The 21642-nt window shown below is 36.1% G+C and overlaps 1 protein-coding gene across 1 annotated transcript in view; it reads left to right on the top strand.

Moving 5' to 3' along the window:
- ALMS1 (ALMS1 centrosome and basal body associated protein) overlaps window positions 1-21642 on the top strand; it is a 231200-nt gene that overhangs the window by 122390 nt on the left and 87168 nt on the right. The window contains exon 10 of the mRNA XM_082672085.1: window positions 17133-17374. Coding sequence (XP_082528211.1) covers window positions 17133-17374 — 242 coding nt within the window. The remainder of the gene's footprint in view (window positions 1-17132; window positions 17375-21642) is intronic.

The raw sequence follows: 21642 nt of genomic DNA on the forward strand, positions 1-21642 counted from the left end.
GGTTTGTCATACATGACCTTTATTATGTTGAGGGATGTTTCTTCTATACTCAATTTGTTGAGAGTTTTTATCATTGAAGGATGTTGTATTTTATCAAATGCTTTTTCTGTATCTAATGAGATAATCATATGATTTTTATCTTTTATTCTATTAAAGAAGCATATCATATTTATTGATTTGTATATGTTGAACTATCCTTACATCCTAGGGATAAATCCCAATTGATCATGGTGTATAATTCTTCTATGTGCTGTTGAATTCAGTTTGCTAATATTTTGTTGAGAAATTTTATGTCTGTATTCATCAGCTGTTGGTCTGTAGTTTTCTTGTAGTGTCTTCATCTAGCTTTGGATCATCATGGTAATATGATGGCCTCATAAAATGAGTTTGCAGATGTTCCTCCCTCTTCAATTTTTGGACAAGTTTGAGAAGGATTGGTGTTAATTCTTCTTGAAATGTTTGTTAGAATTCACCACTTAAACCATCTGGCCTTGGACTTTTCTCTGTTGAGAAGATTCGATTACTGATTCTATCTCCTTACTCCATGGGTCTGTTTATATTTTCTCTTTCTTCATGATTCAGTCTTGGTAAGTTGTATGTTTCTGGCAATTTTTCCATCTCTGCCAGGTTATCCAATTTGTTGACATATAATTGTTCATAATCGTCTCTTATGATCCTATATATTTCTGTGGTATCAGTTGCTTTGTCTTCTCTTTCATTTCTGATTTTATGTATTTGAGTCCTCTCTTTTTTTCTTAGTCTAGCTAAAGGTTTGTCAATTTTGTTTATCTTCAAAAATCTAGTTCTTAATCTTATTGACCTTTTCTATTTTTCTGGTCTCTATTTCATTTATTTCTGCTCTGATCTTTGTTATTTTCCTTTCTTCTGCTGACTTTGGGCTAGTCTGTTCTTTTTCTCATTCCTTGAGATGTAAAGTTATTTATTTGAGGCCTTTCTTTTTTCTTAATAAAGGCGTTTAGCACAATAAATGTCCTTCTTAGAACTGCTTTTGTCTCATAGGTTTTGATATGTTGTGTTCACATTTTCATTTGTTTCAAGATATTTTTAGCTTTCCCTTTTGATTTTTTTAGACATACTTGTATTCAGTACTGTGTTGTTTAATTTCCACATATTTGTAGAATTTCCTGCTTCCCCCCAGTATTGATTTCTAGTTTCATATCATTGTGGTCAGAAAAGGTACTTGGTATGATTTAAATCTTGTTAAATTTGCTAAGATTTGTTTTGCAGCCTATATGTGATCTAACTTGGAGAATGTTCTGTGTATGCTTGATAAGAACGTATTCAGCTGCTGAATGTTCTGTAGGTGTCCGTTAAGTCCATTTAGTCTAAAGTATGCTTCAAGTCCAATGTTTCCTTGTTGATTTTGCTATCTGGGTGATCTATCCATTGTTGAAAAGTGGGGTGTTTAAAACCATAAAAGTGGGAGGAGTAAAAGGGTAGTGATTTTGTATGTGATTGAAGTTAAGTTGTTATCATATAAAATATATTGTTTTCTGTAAGATGTTTATGTGAGCCTCGGGGTAACCACAAAGCAAAAATGTATAGTAGATTCACCAAAAAGACGGCAGTCAGAAAATATTACTACGGAAAATCACCAGTTCACAAAGGAAGGCAGCAAGAGAGGAAGAAAGGAAAAAGAAAACTACGGAACAGCCAGAAAACAGTAAGATGGTATAAGTAAGACCTTACCTATCAATAATTACTCTAAATGTAAATGAATTGAATTCTCCAATCAAAAGACTTGATGGATACAAAATCAAGACCCAACTATATGCTGCCTACAGGAGACTCACTTTAGCTTTAAGGACATGTGAGCTCAAAGTGAAGGAAAGGAAAAAGATACTCCTTACAAGTAGAAACCAAAAGAGAGCAGGGCTGGTTATACTTGTAGCAGACAAAATAGTAACAATAGGCAAAGGGGAGGTCATTATATAATAATAAAGGAATCAATGCATCAAGATGATATAACAGTCATACACACACACACACACACACACACACACACACACACACACTACACATACACACACAAACACCCCCAACATCAAAGCACTTAAATATATTAAGCAAATACTAACATCTAAAGGGAGAAGTAAACAACAATACAGTAATAGTCAAGGACTTTAGTACCCCACTTTCAACAATGGAAAGTGGTGTTCAGAAACCAATGAGGTTTGCTCATTGCTACTAGGATGACGCTGCTTCTTGCCCCTCTGAGTGAATAAAACTAAAGATTATAGGTATTAACTCATGCATATACATACACCTATATTCATTTCCATCTCTATTATGTGTGTGTGTGTGTGTGTGTGTGTGTATGTATTTTTTTTTTTAAACCACAAGTCGATACCTCCAACTAGTCCAAAACCACAGGGTTGATTCTAGCCTTTTCCCTTTCTTTATTTGTAACTTCTTTCTCCAATGGTGATAAACATGGCTCTTATTATTTACAGTATATTTACCCTAGTATATAAATAAAGTTTCAGAATTCTTATCCCATACCCAGGTGAGAAACAAATTTTCCACCTAGAGTACAGGTTTTATGTATAGTATACAGTCCAGACATTGTTTCTGTTTCCTGGGTTAGCTTTTTTCTTCCTTATAGACTTCAGCATGAGGATGTGATTCATTTATAATACAGTTAGATTCATTTCTTACATCCTGTATTCCATTTTGCCCCAATATCTTGGTTAATTTTTTAAAAATTTATATACTATAAAATTTACATACTGTAAAACTTACTTTTTGTGGTGTATAGTTCTATCAGTTTTGATAAATCCACATCACAGTTCCATACAAAGCATTTCTGTCAGTCCAAAAATTCTCGCATGCCATCCCTTTATAGACAGTCCCTCCCCTGACCCCTGGCAATTCCTGATCTGTTTTCTTCCAAGTTTTACCTTTCCAGAGTGTCATGTAAATGAAATCATGAAATATATAATAGCCCTTTGGGTTTGGCTTCTTTTACTTTACAAAGTATATTTAAGATTTACCCATCTCATTTTATGAATCAGTTTTTTACTTTTTAATGCTTTATTACAAGCATAAAGCAATAAAAAGTTTAAAAAAATACAGTTTATCGATACATTCACTCTTTGAAGGATATTTGGGTTGTTTCCAGTTTGGGGTGATTACAGTTAGAGCTGCTGAGTCATGTGGTATATGTGTGTGTTTAACTTTACAAGAACTGTTTAGAACTAAACTATGCTAAACTGTTTTTCCAGGGTGGCTGTATCTTTGTATTTCCACTAGGAATATACAAGTGTTTCAGTTACTCTCCATCCTCGCCAACTTGTGGTATTGTCAGTATATTTAAACTGTTATAATAGGGGCTTTCCTCTATATGTTTCTCCTTGAGCTCCCCTTTTTTGGTCCTCAGAACAGAAAGCAAGGGCTTAATTTACCCCTCTCTTTTATGTGCTTCCTGTGGCTACTTTGTGTCAGTGCCAGGTGGCTCAGTAAAGAGAAAAAAAAAATCAACACAGGTTCACCTCACCCTCTTGAGACCACACCTTCTCTGGTAAAAGAGGAGGGTTTCCCCCCCTCAGAATTTTAAACTTCTTCTGGTCCCTGTTACTGCTGTACCAATGCTTCCATGAGATTACTTGAGTGCTTGAGATTACTAGAAAGGGAGAAAAGAAAAAGGGATTTTTTCACACTATTTCTGCTTCCACTCCTCATGCCTGAATTAGAGGGCTTCTTCTGAAGGTCTTTCTGTCTGTGCTAATGTCCACTTCTAAGTGTCAGACTCTATTATTGAGTTCAGGTCATTGGATACTAAAGGAAACAATGATAAACTAACTCATCACCAATTTAATGGTACTTCAGATGTTGCTGGTCTTCACCAATTTGCCTGCTCCTATTTTTCAAGAGTCTTCTAAGAGCTGCTCCATGTAGTTTGTCTAGGTTTTATAGCTGCACTTAGTGGGAGAGACTGAATGGGTTATGACTGATTACCCCAAACTGGAGCTGAATGTACCATTTTTCGTTCTCATTAACAGCATATGCAAGTTACATTGCAACACTTGGTATATCCAGGGTTTTTAAAAAATTAATTTTTGGCTGCGTTGGGTCTTTGTTGCTGCGCGTGGGCTTTCTCTAGTTGCGGCGAGCGGGGGCTACTCTTCGTTGTGGTGCGTGGGCTTCTCATTGCAGTGGCTTCCCTAGTTGCAGAGCACGGGCTCTAGGTGCGCGGGCTTCAGTAGTTGTGGCACGTGGGCTCAGTAGTGGCTCGCTGGCTATAGAGCATAGGCTCAGTAGTTTTGGCGCATGGACTTAGTTGCTGCGCCGCATGTGGGATCTTCCCAGAAAAGGGCTCAAACCTGTGTCCCCTGCATTGGCAGGCAGATTCTTAACCACTGCGCCACCAGAGAAGTCCCTCCAGTTATTTTTAATTTTAGCCATTCTAAATGTGGATGTGAAATGGTATGTTATTGTGGTTTTAATTTGTTTTTCCCTGATGACTCATGATGCTGATAATTGCTTCTGTGCTTCTTGGCCATTTTTATGTCTTTATGAAGTGTCTGTTTAATTTTTCCATTGGATTGTCTCATGACTTTAAGAATTTTTAATATATTCAAGATACAGATCCTCTGTGTATTGCAAATATTTTCTCACAGTCTGTGGTTTGATTTTCATTTTCTTAACTGGTGTCTTGATGAAGAAAAAGTTTTAACTTTTATGAAATCCAGTTTGTTAATTTTTCTGTTGGAAGTATAGTTGATGTGCAATATTGTATAGGTTACAAGTGTACAATAGAGTGATTCACAATTTTTAAAGGTTATACTCCATTTATAGTTATTATAAAATATTGGCCATATTCCTTGTGTTGTACGATATATACAGCTTATGTAGCTTAATTTATGCATAATAGTTTGTATCTCTTAATTCCCTACCCCTATATTGCCCCTCCCCTTTCCCTCTCTCCACTGGTAACCACTAGGTTGTTCTCTATATCTGTTAGTCTGTTTCTTTTTTGTTATATTCACTAGTTTATTGTATTTTTTAGATTCTACATGTAATTGATATCATACAGGATTTGTTTTTCTCTCTCTGACTTAATTTCACTTAGCATGATACTCTCCAAGTCCATCCATGTTGTTGCAAATGGCAAAATTTCATTCTTTTTTATGGCTGGGTGGTATTTCATTGTGTGTGTGTGTGTGTGTGTTCATCAGTTGATGGACATTCTAAATCTTTCTTTTATGGTTAGTACTGTTTTGTGTCTTGTCTAAAAATACTGCCTAACCCAGTGTTATGAAAATTTTCTCCTATATTTTCATCTTGAATTATAGTTTTAGCTTTATTTTTTAAGTCTGTGATCTATATCAAACTAATTTCTGTATATACTGTAATTTACACAGTTTAGGATCATTTTCTTTCACTGGATATTCCAGCACCATCTTTGAAATAATGATTATTTCCTTTTTGAACTTAGTTCGCATCTTTGTCAAAAATCAATCGGCCTTTTACATGTGGGTTTATTTTTAAGAGTTTCTACTCTGTTCCTTTGAACTGTCTGTCTTTACAGCTATACCATAATGTTTTGATTACTGTAGCTTTATAATAAGTCTTGAAATCAGGTTATGTCCTCCAGCCTTGTTTTTATTTTCAACAATATTTTTTGCTATTTTAGGTTCTATGCATTTCTGTATAAAATTTAGAATAGTCTTCTCAGTTTCTCCAAAAAAACCTCCTGAGATTTTGTTCAATGTTGCATTGAATCTATAGATCATTTTGTGAATGATTGACATCTTAGTAATATGGAATCTCCCTATGAATGAACATGTTTTTTCCCCCTACTTATGTAATGTCTCTCAGTAAGATGTTGTAATTTTCAGTGTGTAGGCTTGCACATTTTTCATTAAATTTATTCCTCATTATTTTGTTTTATGATACTTCTGTATATGGTATTTTAGATTTTGTATTTTCTAGTTATTTGTTGATTGTATATACAAATGCTGTTGTCAAACCAGTTTATCAGTGCCAACAAGTTAATTTTAATTTTAATTTCTTACTCACTGGGTCAGAGCTTCCTTGCTTACTCCAGGATAATTTAGGCAATTTGTGTGCAGTGACCATAGGGAATTTAGGCAAGGTAATACTTCTGGTGGTTAAGTTGAGGCATACCTATTTGTCCTCAATTTGTGTCTAGTAACTTCCCTATGATTTAGGGAGTGCTTTGTTTAAATTTAGTGATATCCTCAACTTTAATGTCTATTCTTCATAGACACTCACGTTGCCAGGGCATGAAGAGCAGTTTTACTTCTTCCTTTCCAATCTTCATGTCTTTATTTTTTTGCCTGATGCACTGTTTAGGACATTCAGTATAATATTAAACAGAAGTAGTAAGAGCAGTCATCTTACCTTATTCCCCATCTTTGCGTGGGTGGGGGAGTGGATTTAGTGTTTCATCAAATTTGATGTTAGCTGTAGATTTTTATTAGATGCATTTTATGAGATTAAGGATGCCCTCTCATATTCTTAGTTTGCTGTGAGTTCTGTGAGTGGGTGTTGAGTTTTGTCACATGCTTTTCCCTGCTGTATTATCATATTTGTTTTCTCCTGTCTGTTGATATGAATTATATTATTATATAATATTATATATATTATATAAACATATTGATTAGATTTCAAATATTATTCTTACTGGGATAAATCCCACTTGATTATGACATATTGTCCCTTTTTATATTTATTGCTGAATTCAGCTTGCTAATACTGGTCTATAATCTTCTTGGAGTGTCCTGACAGCAGAGTTACAGTGGCTTTTAGAAAAAAACCTCTTTCTCATTTTCTGAGTTTGTGTCAGAATGGTATTATTTGATTTAAATCTACCATATTACATTTTGCTTTCAATTTGTACCATATGGTTTTTGTTCTTTCTTGCCTTCTTTTGTATTAATGATTTATCTTTTATTATTCCATTTTATTCTCCTTATTGGCTGTTTTAATATACATCTTTGTTTATTTTTTAGTGGTTGTGGCCATCCCGCAGAAGTGGGATGGACTCCCACCCAAAATTTTGTTCAGATACCTAGGCTTCAGACACTCCTCAAACCCAGAGAATTTGAGAGGAAGTTTATTACTCACACAGGGGAACCCCTGGGAAGAGGTGGGTGGGCACAAGTAGGTCCAGGCTGTCTTGGGCACAGCAGAGAGGGCTTTGTAGGGTGGAACTGAGAAAAAAGTCTATATATGGGCAGTTTAAATTTTCTGCTGGTGCCAAAGGAGGAGGAGGCAGTCATACTCAGGCTTATCAGCCTTTCCAGATGTGGAGCAAAAGGTGAGGCTTAAAAAGAAGTCAGTAATCAAACATCAAAAATTGTGTCAGACTCTATTGCAGTAGTTATTGTAGAGATTATCATATGTATTCCTAATTTATGTATTATCCTTCTTGCTAGATACAGTCTACCTAATTAATATTTTGTTAGGAATTGTACATTTGTGTTCATGGGGGATATTCACCTATAATTTTCTTCTCTTGCAATATCTTTGAGTTTGGTATGAGCATTGGGCTGACCTCATTAGTATATCAGGACACTCTGAAAGAGTTTGTGTAAGATTGGTACTATTTCTTTCTTAGATATTTGGCAGAATTCACCATTTTGGCCTGGAGTTTTTATTATAGATTCAATTTCTTTAGTAGATTTGACTATGCAGATTTTTTTTTTCTTGTGTCAGTTTGGAAAGTACTCTTCAGTTAAATAAGTTGTCAAAAATTGTTGGCATGAGTTATTTTCACAATATCCTTATATCCTTTCAATTTCTGAATCTCCAGTGATACTAGCTTTCTTATGTCTGGTATTAGTAATTTGTGTTTTATCCTTTTTTGTTTGGTCACTCTTGCTAGGGCTTTAGCAGTTTGGGTTTTTATGATCGTCTGATGTGTTTTTTTCTGTTTCATTAGTTGCTGCTGTATCTTTTTTTTTTTTTTCTGTTTTGGGTTTAAGTTAACTTTTTCTATCTTTCTGAGAATAGATACTTTTTTTACATATTCATTAATTTTTAGCTTTCTTGTCTAGTGTACACAGATTTTTATGTAGTTTTTCATCATCATCTTTGTACAAAATTATTTTCTCATATCATAACTTTTTCTTTGATCCATGGCTATGTAGAGATGTGTTTCTTAATTTCCAATTATATAAGAACATATACATGATTTTTTATTTTTAGTTAATTCTTTTTGGTCATTGAGATTATATTCTTAATGATTTCAGTATACTTAAATTTTTTAGAACTGCTTTATGATATGATATATTTTTATTTTGATCAGTGTGCAATTGAAAGAAATGTGTATTCTGCCATTGCTTCTTGTGATATTCTGTGTATGTTACTTTGGTCCATTTGGTCAGCTGTTATGTTGAAATCTTCATTTTTACTGAATTTTTGTCTGCTTGTTTAATCAGCATTTGAGAACAGCATGTTAATACCTCCTTTTTTCTCCTTAGCCATGTGGTAGTAAGTTATTGACCTACTGCCCCATCACTCTCATCGTTTCCTATGAAAAGAACATTCTCCTACATAACCAGTAAAGCTGTAAAAATCAGGAAATTAATATCAATGTGTTATAGACACTATTCCAGTTTTTCCAATTGTCCCAGTAAGATTTTTTATAACAAAAAGGAGCAACTCAAAATCACATGTTGCTTTAGTTGTCATGACTCTTTAATTTCCTTTAATCTGGAACAGTTCTTCAGTCTTTCCTTCACTTTCATTACCTTGACACTTTTTTTAAAAAATTAATTAATTAATTAATTTATGGCTGTGTTGGGTCTTCGTTTCTGTGCGAGGGCTTTCTCTAGTTGTGGCAAGCGGGGGCCACTCTTCATCACGGTGCGCGGGCCTCTCACTATCGCGGCCTCTCTTGTTGCGGAGCACAGGCTCCAGACGCGCAGGCTCAGTAATTGTGGCTCACGGGCTCAGTTGCTCTGCGGCATGTGGGATCTTCCCAAACCAGGGCTCGAACACATGTCCCCTGCATTGGCAGGCAGATTCTCAACAACTGCGCCACCAGGGAAGCCCTACCTTAACACTTTTGAAGATTACAGGTCAGTTGCTTTGTAGAGTGTTTTTCAGTTTGGGTTTCTCTGATGTTTCTTCGTGATTAAGTTCAGGTGAGATATTTTTGGTAGGGTTATCACAGAATTGACATTGAATTCTTCTTATAACATCTTAGCAGCTGTCGTACACTTCTATTTGTCCCACTGCTGACAGTGATCACTTTAATTACTTAGTAAGGTTGTGGGCTAGGTTTCTGAACTGGAAAGTTACTGTTTTCCACTTTGTAGCTAAGTGTTTTATGGGGAGGAACTTTGAAATTATGTAAGTATCTCAGTCCTCAGAAGACTTCTAGTTTATTTATATCTGTACAGAATCATGCTTTCATTCAGTGGGTTATGATTTATTACTATCTTTTCTTCACTCTTTATTTTAAAAATACATAGACTTAAAAAGAGATTACAAAAATAGTCCAGAGAGTCCCAGGTATCTATCGCTCAGCTTTCCCATTGGTAATGTCTTATATAACTATAGTACATTTTCAAAATGACATTAGGAAATTGACATGGGCACAATATAATTAACTAAACTACAGAACTGAACCATATTTCACCAAGTTTTGCATGCACTCAGGCTTTTTTGAATGCATATGTGTATAATTTTGTGAAATTTAATCACATTGTGATTTCACATAACTACTACTATAATCAAGATACAGGAATATTCTGTCACCACAAAGAAATTCCCTTATGCCTGCCCCTCTGTAGTCACACTCCTCTCCCCTGCCCTCTGCATTCTTTAAACCCTGGAAACTAGTGACCTGTTTTCCTACTATATGGTTTTGTCATTTTGTGAATGTTTTGTAAATTGAATCATATAACATGTAACCTTTGAGATTAGCTCTTTTTACGTAACATGATGACCTGGAGATCCATCCAAGTTGTTGTGTATATCAATGGTTTTGTTTTTTTTTAATTGCTAAGTAGCATTCCATTGTATGGATACATACCAGTTTATTTAACCATTTCTCTGTTGAAGGATGTTTGGGTTGTTTCCAACTTTTGACTGTTATTAATAAAGCTACTGTGAACATTCATATACTTTTTTTTACACAAATGAAGTTTCTATTTCTCTCAGACAGTGATTCTCAACCAGGGGTGAATTTGGCTCCCCGGAGACAGTAGCAACATCTGAAGTCATTTTTGATTGTCACAACTAGGAAGGAATTTTGCTGTTGCCATCAGGGATGCTGCTGAATACCCTGGAATACACAGAGTAGTCAGTCCCCCACAACAAAGAAGTATTTGGTTCAGTTTTAGTAGTGCCAAGGTTGAGAAACTGCTCTAGGATAAGTGCCCAAGAGTGTGATTGTTAGGTTGTATAGTAAGTATATGTTTATCTTTTAAGAATCTGTCAAACTGTTTTCCAGGGTGGTTGTACCATTTTGCATTTCTGCTGGCAATATATGAGAGATCTAGTTTCTTCACATCCTTGTCAGCTTTTGTTATTGTCAGTATTTTTTATTTATTTTATTATTATAATTTTATTATAAATAATTATTTAATTTTATTATTTTATTTATTAGCCATCCTAATAAGTATATAGGGATATCTCATTGTTGTTCTAATATGCATTTCTCTAAATGACTAATGAGGATGAACATTTTTTCATGTGCTTGTCTTCTGTATATTATCTTTGGTGAAGTGTGTGTTTAAGTTTTGCTATTTTCTAACTGCATTTTTTTTTTACTGTTGAATTTAGAGAGTTTTAATCTATTCTGTATAAAAGTTTTTTGTTGGATATGAGATCTTATACAAAGTTATGTTTTCTTATATTCATTATTACTATTGTAATTTGTTTTCATGCTCAAAATGCCACTGATTTACTGACCAGTGGCAGCTCCTTCAAGCTGGTTTCTGTATCCTTTTTACATGTTCTTGTCATCTTTTGCACATGTCTTTGCCTTCTGGCACAACAAGACACTTCAGGCTCATAACTTCTTCTTCCCCAGCTCTGAAATTGGCCATTTCTCCAAGGAACCTGCTTTCTTTTAGAGGAAAGTGATATTTAGAAGCCAAGATTTGAGCATTGCTATTGGGTCGCTCCCAGCCTTCTTAGTGGATTTATGTACATACGTACATACATACATACATAAATACACACACATACTCATTTACATTTATTTCTGTATCTGTCTATATATATTAAAAACCATAAGCTCACACCCATGTATACAATTCTAATTCAGTTTTATTCTACTTTTTTTTCTCTTTCTGTGTTTGTAACTCCCTTATCCAGTAGTGAGAACCCTCACTTCTTATGTGCTTTATATATTTATTTATTTATTTGCTCAATCTGCCATGTGTAACTAATCTCCCATCATTCCTGCCATCCTCTCCCCAGTTAGGATTGCCCTCACTCACTGCTTGGATTCTGACTCTCCTTTCAGACTACCTTTTTGTTTGGATGTTCTTCTTACCCTGCTGGGGCTTTGACACTCCATTCTAGACTACCCCTAAACATAGATAACATCCCCAACTTGGTTTTTGACTTCCTCCCATCAGAATGCTCACCCCATGTATGTGGACACCCTCCTCACCTCACTTAGACTCTTAACTCCCTGAGATGGACTACTTCCTCACAGGAGCATCTTCCTCATCCTGCTTAGGCTTTTGGTATCTCACATTGGGCCTCCTCTCTGCTTGGATGCCCTCATCCTGTCTAGGATCTGACTCAAGATGCCTCGCTACCCTGTTGGACACCCTCATCACCCAGGCTGTGACATCTCAGGTCAGATTACCTCCCCTTATCCTGTATGGTAGATATTGCTGTTACCTTGCTTGAGCTCTGACTCACCAAACCGGGCTACTCCCAAACCCTGGATGACACCCTTCTCATTCTGCAGGGGGTCTGACTTACCAGCCCAGGCTGCCTGTCTGTGAAGATTATTTTCTCTACTCTGCTCTAGTTCTGCCACTTTATGTTAGGCTGCTCCACTGTAGAGACGCCTTCCTCATTCTGGCTGGGCAGTAAGTTCACATGCCAAGCTGGACCTTCTTCTTCATGGAAACCCTCCTCATCCTTCTCTGGTATTGCATAACAAGCCACACCTCCCCAGATTCTCTTTGCCCTGATTGGATTGTGATACTACATGCTAAAGCTACTCCTTTACATGGGCACCCTCCTCACCCTGATGAGGCTCTTATACCTTACTCTGGGCCACTGTTGCCCCACCCACTGTGAATGTCCACCTAATGGTTTTAAGATTCAGTTGTTCAGGAAGGGAAAGGTAAAAGGAGAGAATAAAAAGCCAGGAGGAAGAGAAAGATAAGAGGAAGCTTATTTTTGATTAGTGTTTGCTTGGGGTATCCTTTTCCATTCTTTTAACTTAGTATATCTGTGACCTTATATTAAAGCGTTTCTCTTGTGAATAGCATATAGTTGGGTCTTATTCATCTTGTCAACCTTTGTCTTTTAATTGGGATATTTAGTTCATTTATATTTAATGTAATCATTGAGGTGGTTGATTTTAAGTTTTGCCACTTTGCTGTTTTCTATTACTCTTGTCCTTTATTATTTTAATCAATTATCTTGATTTCATGTTATCTCCTTTACTGGATTTTTTTGTTATACTTTTTCTCTATCATTCTTTTAGTGATTTTTCAAGAGCTTATACTTCTTGACTTTACAATTAACCTTAAATTAGTATTCTTACCATTTTATGAAAAATGAAGCATCTCACAACAGTTTAACTCCATGTGCCCCCTCCTGCTGTTTGTGCTTTTGTTGTATATTTCTGTTCTACATCCCCACATTATTATTGTTTATTTATAAAACAACATATAAATATAAAGGTGTATGTACCTGGGTATATGTACATGTATATATTAAACACACACACACACACTTTAAATGCTCTTTGTTCTTTCCTGCAGTTCTGTTCTATGTTGGGCCATTTTACTTCAGCCTCAAAAAATTTCTTCTGGTATTCCCTAAGGTCTGCTGGGGATCAGTTTTCTTATTTTTCATTTATCTGTATTTGATTTTTTAAAATTGATTCCAATTTTCTGTTGACATTCTCCATGTTTTTTTTTTCCTTTTTTGCGGTACGCGGGCCTCTCACTGCCGTGGCCTCTCCCGTTGCAGAGCACAGGCTCCGGACACGCAGACTCAGCGGCCATGGCTCAGAGGCCCAGCCACTCCGCGGCATGTGGGATCCTCCCAGACCCGGGCACAAACCCGTGTCCCCTGCATCGGCAGGCAGACTCCCAACCACTGCGCCACCAGGGAAGCCCTAGATTCTCCATATTTTTATCTATTAATCCCCATCTTTTACTCTCAATATAGTCATTTTAAAGTTCTGTGCTAACTCCAGAATCTGAATTCCCTCTAAATCAATTTTTCTTGTTTTTTTTGTCTTAATTTTTAGTCACTTTTTCCTGCTTTACAAATTTCATAACTTTTGATTGTGTGCTGGACATTGTGAATAAAAAAATCATAGAGACTGAAGATGCTGTTGCTTTGCACCAGAGAAGATTTACCCTTTTCTCTGCTAATCAGAGTGGCTGATCATTTCAGTCATTTCAGGAATTTTACTAGATCAGAACTGGGTTGGAGCTTTAGTTATCTCATCCTACCTATGATTTTTCCTAATTTGTGGCCTCCCTGGATTTTTGCTGTAAGCCTGACAGGTCTTTGATTCTTCAATAAATACAGTCAGTTATTGACTTCAGTCTTTCAGATGTTTGAATTCAGCTCTTTAGGCTCTCAGTTCTCACAGCTTCAGAGTATGGCAAATGTAAGGAGAGACCAGCTATGTGTTTGTTGCCATTACACTTTCTCAGTGAAAGTTTGTCTCATAAACACTGAAACATTGCAGATGATTTCACTTTTTCTGACTCAGCCCCCTTCTTGGGGATAGCACTTCTGGGTTTTTACTGTGAGTCTGGTAGATCTCTAATTCCTCACTTTTGAAAGTTCTCTCCCTCAGGCATTAGGTATTTAGCTTCCTGCTTTATATAGGTTCAAAAACTGACAAATGTCTTGAAGAGGAGACCTAATGATTGTCACAGGCCCCTTATCTAGTGGGATTTGGTTTGTTAGTGCCATGACTGTGCAGGAAATTTCACTCTGCTTTCTTGGCTCAGTTCCCCATAATCCTATACCACCCTGACACTAAGGAAATGTCCTGTGGGGGAAATTGGCTTGACATTCTGCTAGATTTCACTCCATCATGCCAGCAAATGAGTTCATCAAAAGCTCTGGTGATTTCTCTTTTCCAGTGGAGTATGTCTCCCTACACCAAACCCCTGCTCCAAATCTCTAAATGTCCCTCTCTAGCATATTAGTTGACATTGTTTCTTGATTGCTTCCTTAGCTCTATGATCTTTTATTCAATTTTGTTTGCTTGTTGCAGCAGGAGTGATGGCCTGTGCCTTCCTAATGCAGGCATATTAATACGGAGATAGGGGTTTGGTCCCAGACACCACAATAAAGAGAATATCATAATAAAGCAAGTCACACGAGTTGTTTGGTTTCCCAGGGCATGTAAAAGTTATGTTTATGCTATACTGTAGGCTATTAAGTGTGCAATAGCATTATGTCTAAAAAAAGTACATATCTTAATTTGAAAGTAGACTTTAAAAATGCTAACCATCATCTGAGCCTTCAGCAAGTTGTAATCTTTTTGCAATAGTAACATCAAAGATGACTGATCACAGATCATGTAACAAGTATAATAATGAAAAAGTTTGAAATATTGTGAGAGTTACCAAATGTGACATAGAGACACGAAGTGAGCAAATGCTGTTGGAAAAATGGCACCACCGCTAGACTTGCTTGACACAGGATTGCCACAAACCTTCAATTTGTTTAAAAAAAAAAAAAAAAGCGTTATCTGCAACGTACAATAAAGTGAAGTGCAATAAAGTGAGGTATGCCTATACATCCTGCCTCAAAGTAGAAATCCTATTTAGATCACCTTTAATTTCTCTCTATGATATATTAATAGTTTTCTGTTTAGGGTTCTTACATTTTTTAGTATACTTATTACTAGGTATATGATGTTTTGATGATAATGTATATGGCATATTTTTTAGTTTTTAATTTTGTAACTTTTCAGACACCAAAAAATGTTAGTGGAATTTTTTAAAGTTTGGTCTCTTATCTGGCAACTCTTCTAAAAACTAACTGATATTCTAATAAGTTATCTGTAGATTGTTTTGGATTTTCTGTATCCTTAATTATATCAAATATGGAAAGTATTATTTCCTCCTCTCTTATCCTTATATTTCTGATTTCTTTTTCCTGCCTTACTGCTAATGCCATTTAATACTTTTACTAACATGTTGAATAGAAAAGGTAAGAGTTGGCATTCTTATTTTGTTCCTAATCTTACAGTGGACATTCTCCACATTTCACTGTAAATAGGATGGTGGCTCTAAAGTTTTTTGTAGTTTCCCTTTGCTATGAGTTTTTAATCATACATAATTATTGAATTTTATTAAATGTTTTATCTGACTATACTGCTATGATCATATACATTTCTCCTTTATTTTATTGATGTGGTGCATGACATTTGTTGACATTTGAATGTTAACTCACCTTGCATTTCTGGAGTAAAACAGCTTGGTAGGAATTCACACACACACACACACACACATTCACACATTCACTCACTCACACACTCTACATTTGATTGTCTAACATTTTGTTTATGATTTTTGCTTCTATATACATAAGGGAGATGGGCCTATTTTCTTTTCTCATAATTGTCCTTTTAATTAGTAAATAGTATATAGAGGGTAGAGATTTAAAAGACCTTTTAAAAGGTCTTCTTCTTCTGTGATATAATATAATACAGTATTACTCCATTTTAAAAAAATGACCTTTTTTATTTTCAAATAATTTCAAATCTGCAGAAAAGATACAAACCATAATAGAGTTCCCTTTACCTCTCTCCCAGTTTTTCCTATTGCTAACATCTTATACTACCATAGTATACTTTTCAAAATTAAAAAGCCAACATTTATATATTACTATTAACTAAACTTAAGACTTTTTTTTGATTTCACCAGTTTTCCCGTTAATGACCTTTTTCTGTTCTAGGACCCAATCCAGTATATCACATTCCACTTAGTTAGTTGTCATGTCTGCTTAGTCTTCTCTGGTCTATGACAGTTCCTCATTCCTTCCTTGTTTTTCATGATTTTGACAGTCCTGAGGAATATTGGTCTGATATTCTCCATCTGGATTTGGCTGATGTTTTTCTCATGATTAGACTGGAGTTACAGGTTTTGGCAGAGAATACCGCAGAAGCGAAGTAACCTTCTCATCACATCATTTACAGAGAGTATGTAATGTCTCCGTGACATCACTGGTGATGTGAAACATCATCACTTGCATAACATGGTGTTTGCTAGGTTTCTCCACTGTAAAGTTACTTTTTCTCCCATTTTATACTCTCTTTGGAATTCAGTCATTAAGACCAGCCCAGGACTAGACTTAAGGGGAAGATTAAGCTTCACCTCCACCTCCTTGGGGAGGAGATGGATGCCGGGGGTGAGGTTACCTACATATGGAATTCTTATGTTGGCAAGATTTGTCTTCTCCCTCCCTCCTATTATTTATTTATTTATACACTCATTTATTTACTCCATTATGTTTTAATATGGATTCTTTATAATCTATATATATAGTTACAACCTTAAAAACCTCTGGTTCCCCCACTGACATATAAACTTTTTGAGGAAAGGCTTTGTTTCTTTTTTATTTTTGTACACTCTATGCGTTTAGCATAGTCCCCTAATTTATAGTGGACTTCCAGTAATTATTTTTTAATGGATATCTTTTCACTTCAACTGAAAAGTACCCTTTCCTTATATAATAGCATTCTAAATCCAAAATAAAAGTAGATTTTAAAATAAGTAAAAGTAAACTCATGCATGATCACACTGTAATAAGTATGTAAAAAAGCAAAGGGTACTGCAGAAATAACTTAACCATTTGAGTTGGATGTCTCCAAAAAATATTGAAGCCACATTTGGAAAGAAATTACAGTATTTGATAAGCCAAGGATATGACCTGCTGTGTGTTTTCTCTTTTTTGTTCAGATCACCAAAGGAGACTAAGACCCCGTTTTCTCCCTTCTCTGGAAAATTATCATCTGATGCAGTCACTCAGATAACAACAGAAAGTCCAAGAAAAGCCATGTTTTCATCTGAGATTTTTGTTAATGCTGAAGATCGTGGACATGATATTCCAGAGCTCAGTACACGGAAGTTGGGCAAAGTTCCTGTCAAGTTTGCTTCATCGTCTTCAGTCCAACAGATTACTGTTCCTCATGGCACAGATGGTAAGAGAATTTTAGGTCATATTACCAACTTTTGTGTAATTAACTAAGAAATTTCTTGATTGGGTCTTTCTAGTTAGAAAACCTAATTTTAATTTTAAGCAATAGGTTGTACATGATTATATCATCTTTTATTTACATAGCTATGAAGAGAATATAATTTATTATGTTTTTACTTCAATTTCTAGTGAAGTTAACAACCTATGTGAAACTCATGCTACTGTGGTTGATGTATTTTCAACTTATAATACTTGTCATAAGAATGCAAGTAGTTCATGAAAACATAAAAACTATAGAGGTTCAATTTTAGGGAGGTAGATAATTATTTGGCATTTTTTTTTACTATTGTTTTGCATGATACAATGAACAGATAGCAAACACAATACCAGTCTATTTCTTTTTCAAGAAACGTTGACCAGGGACCCAGGTTGACTGTGACCCTGCTTTCTTTAAAACATGGAACCTTGGATTCATCATCATAGTCAACAGGAAGGGACGAAAAGCATGGAGGAGCACACGTTGGGAGGCTTTTATGGGCTAGACCTAGGTGTGGCCCACATCACTTTCCACTGACTAGGAATAGTTTAGCTGTGCTTTCCAGGATGAAGAAGAAATGAGTTTTGGTGAACAGCTAGCAATCTCTACCATAAGGTCTACATTTAGAGTGTTCATATGCTATCATGACAGTGATATTTTTATAGTCCTTATACTATATAACGTTCAAAATTATAGCAAGTTATTTTCTTTTTCAGACCAGTAACTAGAAAGTTAAGTTCCCATTCTACCTCCAAATGAGGGTGGGAACTTTAAATTACTAATTTTAAAGTATTCAGTAGTTTGTACAAATCTATTCAAAATATATTTTAAGTTTTCCTACTTATGCAAAAAGTTTATCTGTCTGTAGGTATAAATGGAATATGCCTAAATGTATAAAGAAAATTGCTTAGTTCCACATTTAAATTGTACTGAATTTAATTTGAATAAATATATTTATATGTTGAAATGGTTATATTTCTTTTCTTTTTTTAAAAAATTTTATTTATTTTATTTTTTGCTGTGTTGGGTCTTCATTGCTGCACACAGCCTTTCTCTACTTGCGGCGAGCGGGGGCTACTCTTCATTGTGGTGCCTGGGCTTCTCATTGCAGTGGCTTCTCTTGTGGCGGAGCACGGGGTGTAGGCGCATGGGCTTCAGTAGTTGTGGCGCATGGGCTCAGTACTTGTGGCTCGCGGGCCCTAGAGCGCAGGCTCAGTAGTCGTGGCACATGGCCTTAGTTGCTCCGCGGCATGTGGGATCTTCCCGGACTAGGGCTGGAACCCGTGTCCCCTGCATTGGCAGGCAGATTCTTAACCACTGCGCTATCAGGGAAACTCGAGATGGTTATATTTCTTATACATTTTTATTGTGAAGTAAAATTTTGCCCCCCAAATGTATAGTCTAATAAATATCACACAGAACACCTTTAATGTGTCAGTTACCTATTGCCACCATGATACTGTATAAGAACCTCGAAAATCTCAGTGCTTTGTAGCAACAGACATTTTGCTTTCTTCACTCATGGGCTTACGAGTCAGTTGGAGTTTGGCATCAGGATGCAAAAATGGTTTGGGTCTGTTCCACATGCTTGTACTGAAACCCAGGCTACTCTAGGCTATGTTGTTTTCATGTTGGTGGCAGAGCACAGGAGAGGAAATCCAACTGTGAAAGTGTATTTTATACCTCTTCTGACATCAAACGGATCAGTCTATATAGAGGCCACAGTTCATGTTTTTACCTTTACATACAGGTACTTCGTAGAAAGGACTCCTTTAAAAGATAAATATTATTTGGTTTACTAATAAAATATTATTTTTAACTCTGTGGATTCAGAAGTAAAATTTTTAAAAATATTTTAAAAGTATACAGAGTAGTATGTTGAATTTATGACTATGTGTCCACTGCTCTGAATTAACAAATTAAGAGTAATATGTTATATGTTTATATTTAGTTCTATTTTCAAGTTTTTTGAAGAAATAAATTTTATGGTTGGACTTTCTTCTTTACCCTTCTCCAGTCCTTTCTTTCTCTCCCAGGAACAACCATTATTTGCTGAATAGTCGCTTCTTCCCCCAGAGATAGGCAGTCCAAAGTAACTTTAAGACTTCTGCATCCAAACATAAAGTCGTTGAGAATTTCAAAAAGCCACTTATCTTGTCTCTGAATTCTCCATCTCCACATGGTGACCATTCTTGCTCTGGGTCCATTGTAATTCTGCCCAATTGTCGGTGTCCATTTTCTGCAAACTTTTTTTTTTTTTTTTTGTGGTACGCGGGCCTCTCACTGTTGTGGCCTCTCCCGTTGCGGAGCACAGGCTCCGGACGTGCAGGCCTAGCGGCCATGGCTCACGGGCCCAGCCGCTCCACAGCATGTAGGATCTTCCCGGACCAGGGCTTGAACCCGTGTCCCCTGCATCGGCAGGCGGACTCTCAACCACTGCGCCACCAGGGAAGCCCCATTTTCTGCAAACTTTGAACTAAATGGTAAATTTAACCATCACTACCAAGCTTTATATACACTGGTGGAGGAAGAAAACTAATAAATCAATATTCTAACAATAATGACTACAGCAATGTCCAAGTAGAAGTAGAGGCTACAGCCTATTTTTTTCTGTTATTTAAATTCTCCCCTTCTCTATACATTTCTTCATTCTCCTTGAATTCAGCCAGGTTCTCATTGGCTGGGGTTTTGCCTGATAGGTTGGTACAAGTATTCCTAAGTAGTCTAAGACTTTGCTAGCCCTGCATAGGTTTAATGTAATTTTTTGTTAATTTCGATGACCAGGCTTGGTAAAGTGGTCCCCTAGGTGTAAGTCATACTCCTATTGACTTTCTTTTTTTAAGGTAACCTTATTTCTCCCCGATAGTTAAGGTCAATTGTAGTTTTAGTCAACACTATGGCATCCTATTCCCTGTATTGTTTCAGTGACATAAAGAATGTAAAATGACTAGATGGCTCCTGTCTCCTGGTAGAAGTGCCCCTCCCTTATTTCTAAGATCTTCCATCAAACAAAGCAGAGTCATAGAGATAGAAAGCAAAAGATTTTAAAGGCTTCTGCCTTTGTTCCTAAATACATGCATTCTGTCTGTGGGATAGGCAAGTACCATATATGGTTCTGAGCACATGCCATATTCTGTAAGCTAGCATTCCAACCTCAGAAAGTTATGCCTCCCAGCTTGTGCCATACCAGTTATCAGTAAATTGTTCACTCACTTTTTTTTTTGAGTTTACCATAGTTGTGGGTGATCAGGCTTGTGATGAGAACAGTGACTCCTTTTAGGCATCAGCCTTTTGTCTCATTTCCTTCAGTATGAAGTCAGTTCCTTGGTTGGAAGCAGGGTACTAATAATATGGATTCCGTGTCAAATCATCAGAATGATGGAGTGGTCAAGGATGGTAACACAATTCTAAATAATGTAAAAGTTGTTATTGTGTCCAGAATGAAGGAGATCTCATTCTACTCTGGGACTATCAGACTCTGTCTAGAGTATTTTGATTTTTATAAACTAGACATGGGCAACTAGGAGTCCATCTCTTAGAGGTAATTACAGGATGCAAGAGAAGACCATGGTCTATAAGGATAAACTGAAGAAGCTGTTGTGTTTAATCAGGAGAAGTGGAAGCTATCTACAAAATTTTATTTGAATGAGCAGTACAACCCCATAAATACTCAGGAGTAACCTAAACAAGAATTTTATAGGACTCATGTGATGGAAATACTAATCCTTTGTGTAGGCATAGAAAAGGACAGTAGACTAAAAGAAGGGATGGGATATTTCTGAATGGGAAAATTGAATATTGTAAAGATGTCATTTATTCCCAAATAAACTTAAACTCTAACGTAATTCTACTAAAAATTCTAATGGAATTGTTCTTTTGAACTTGTTTAATTGATCTTAAATTTTTTCAGGAAGAATAATAAAGAAAATACTGGAAAAGAAGAGTAATGGGGAGGATAAAGTTTAGCAGCAGCCAGTGGAGTGTTTTAATGGGATGCCTGGAAGTTGCAGGCATTATTCTCACCCTTGACTTATGGGCCCAGACTTAGTCATATGTCCATACATGTCTGCAAGGGAGATTGGGAAATAACAGTGTACGCATGAGCAGTATGTACCCAGCTAAATATCAAAATGCTGTTACAGAGAGAGAGTTTCTACCATATCATGAAAGAAAAACGAGTATATAGAAAAAGATTTCAGGGACTTCCCTGGTGGCACAGTGGTTAAGAATCCACC

Source organism: Grampus griseus (assembly GCF_964374135.1).
Source record: "Grampus griseus genome assembly, chromosome: 15".
NCBI lineage: Eukaryota > Metazoa > Chordata > Mammalia > Artiodactyla > Delphinidae > Grampus > Grampus griseus.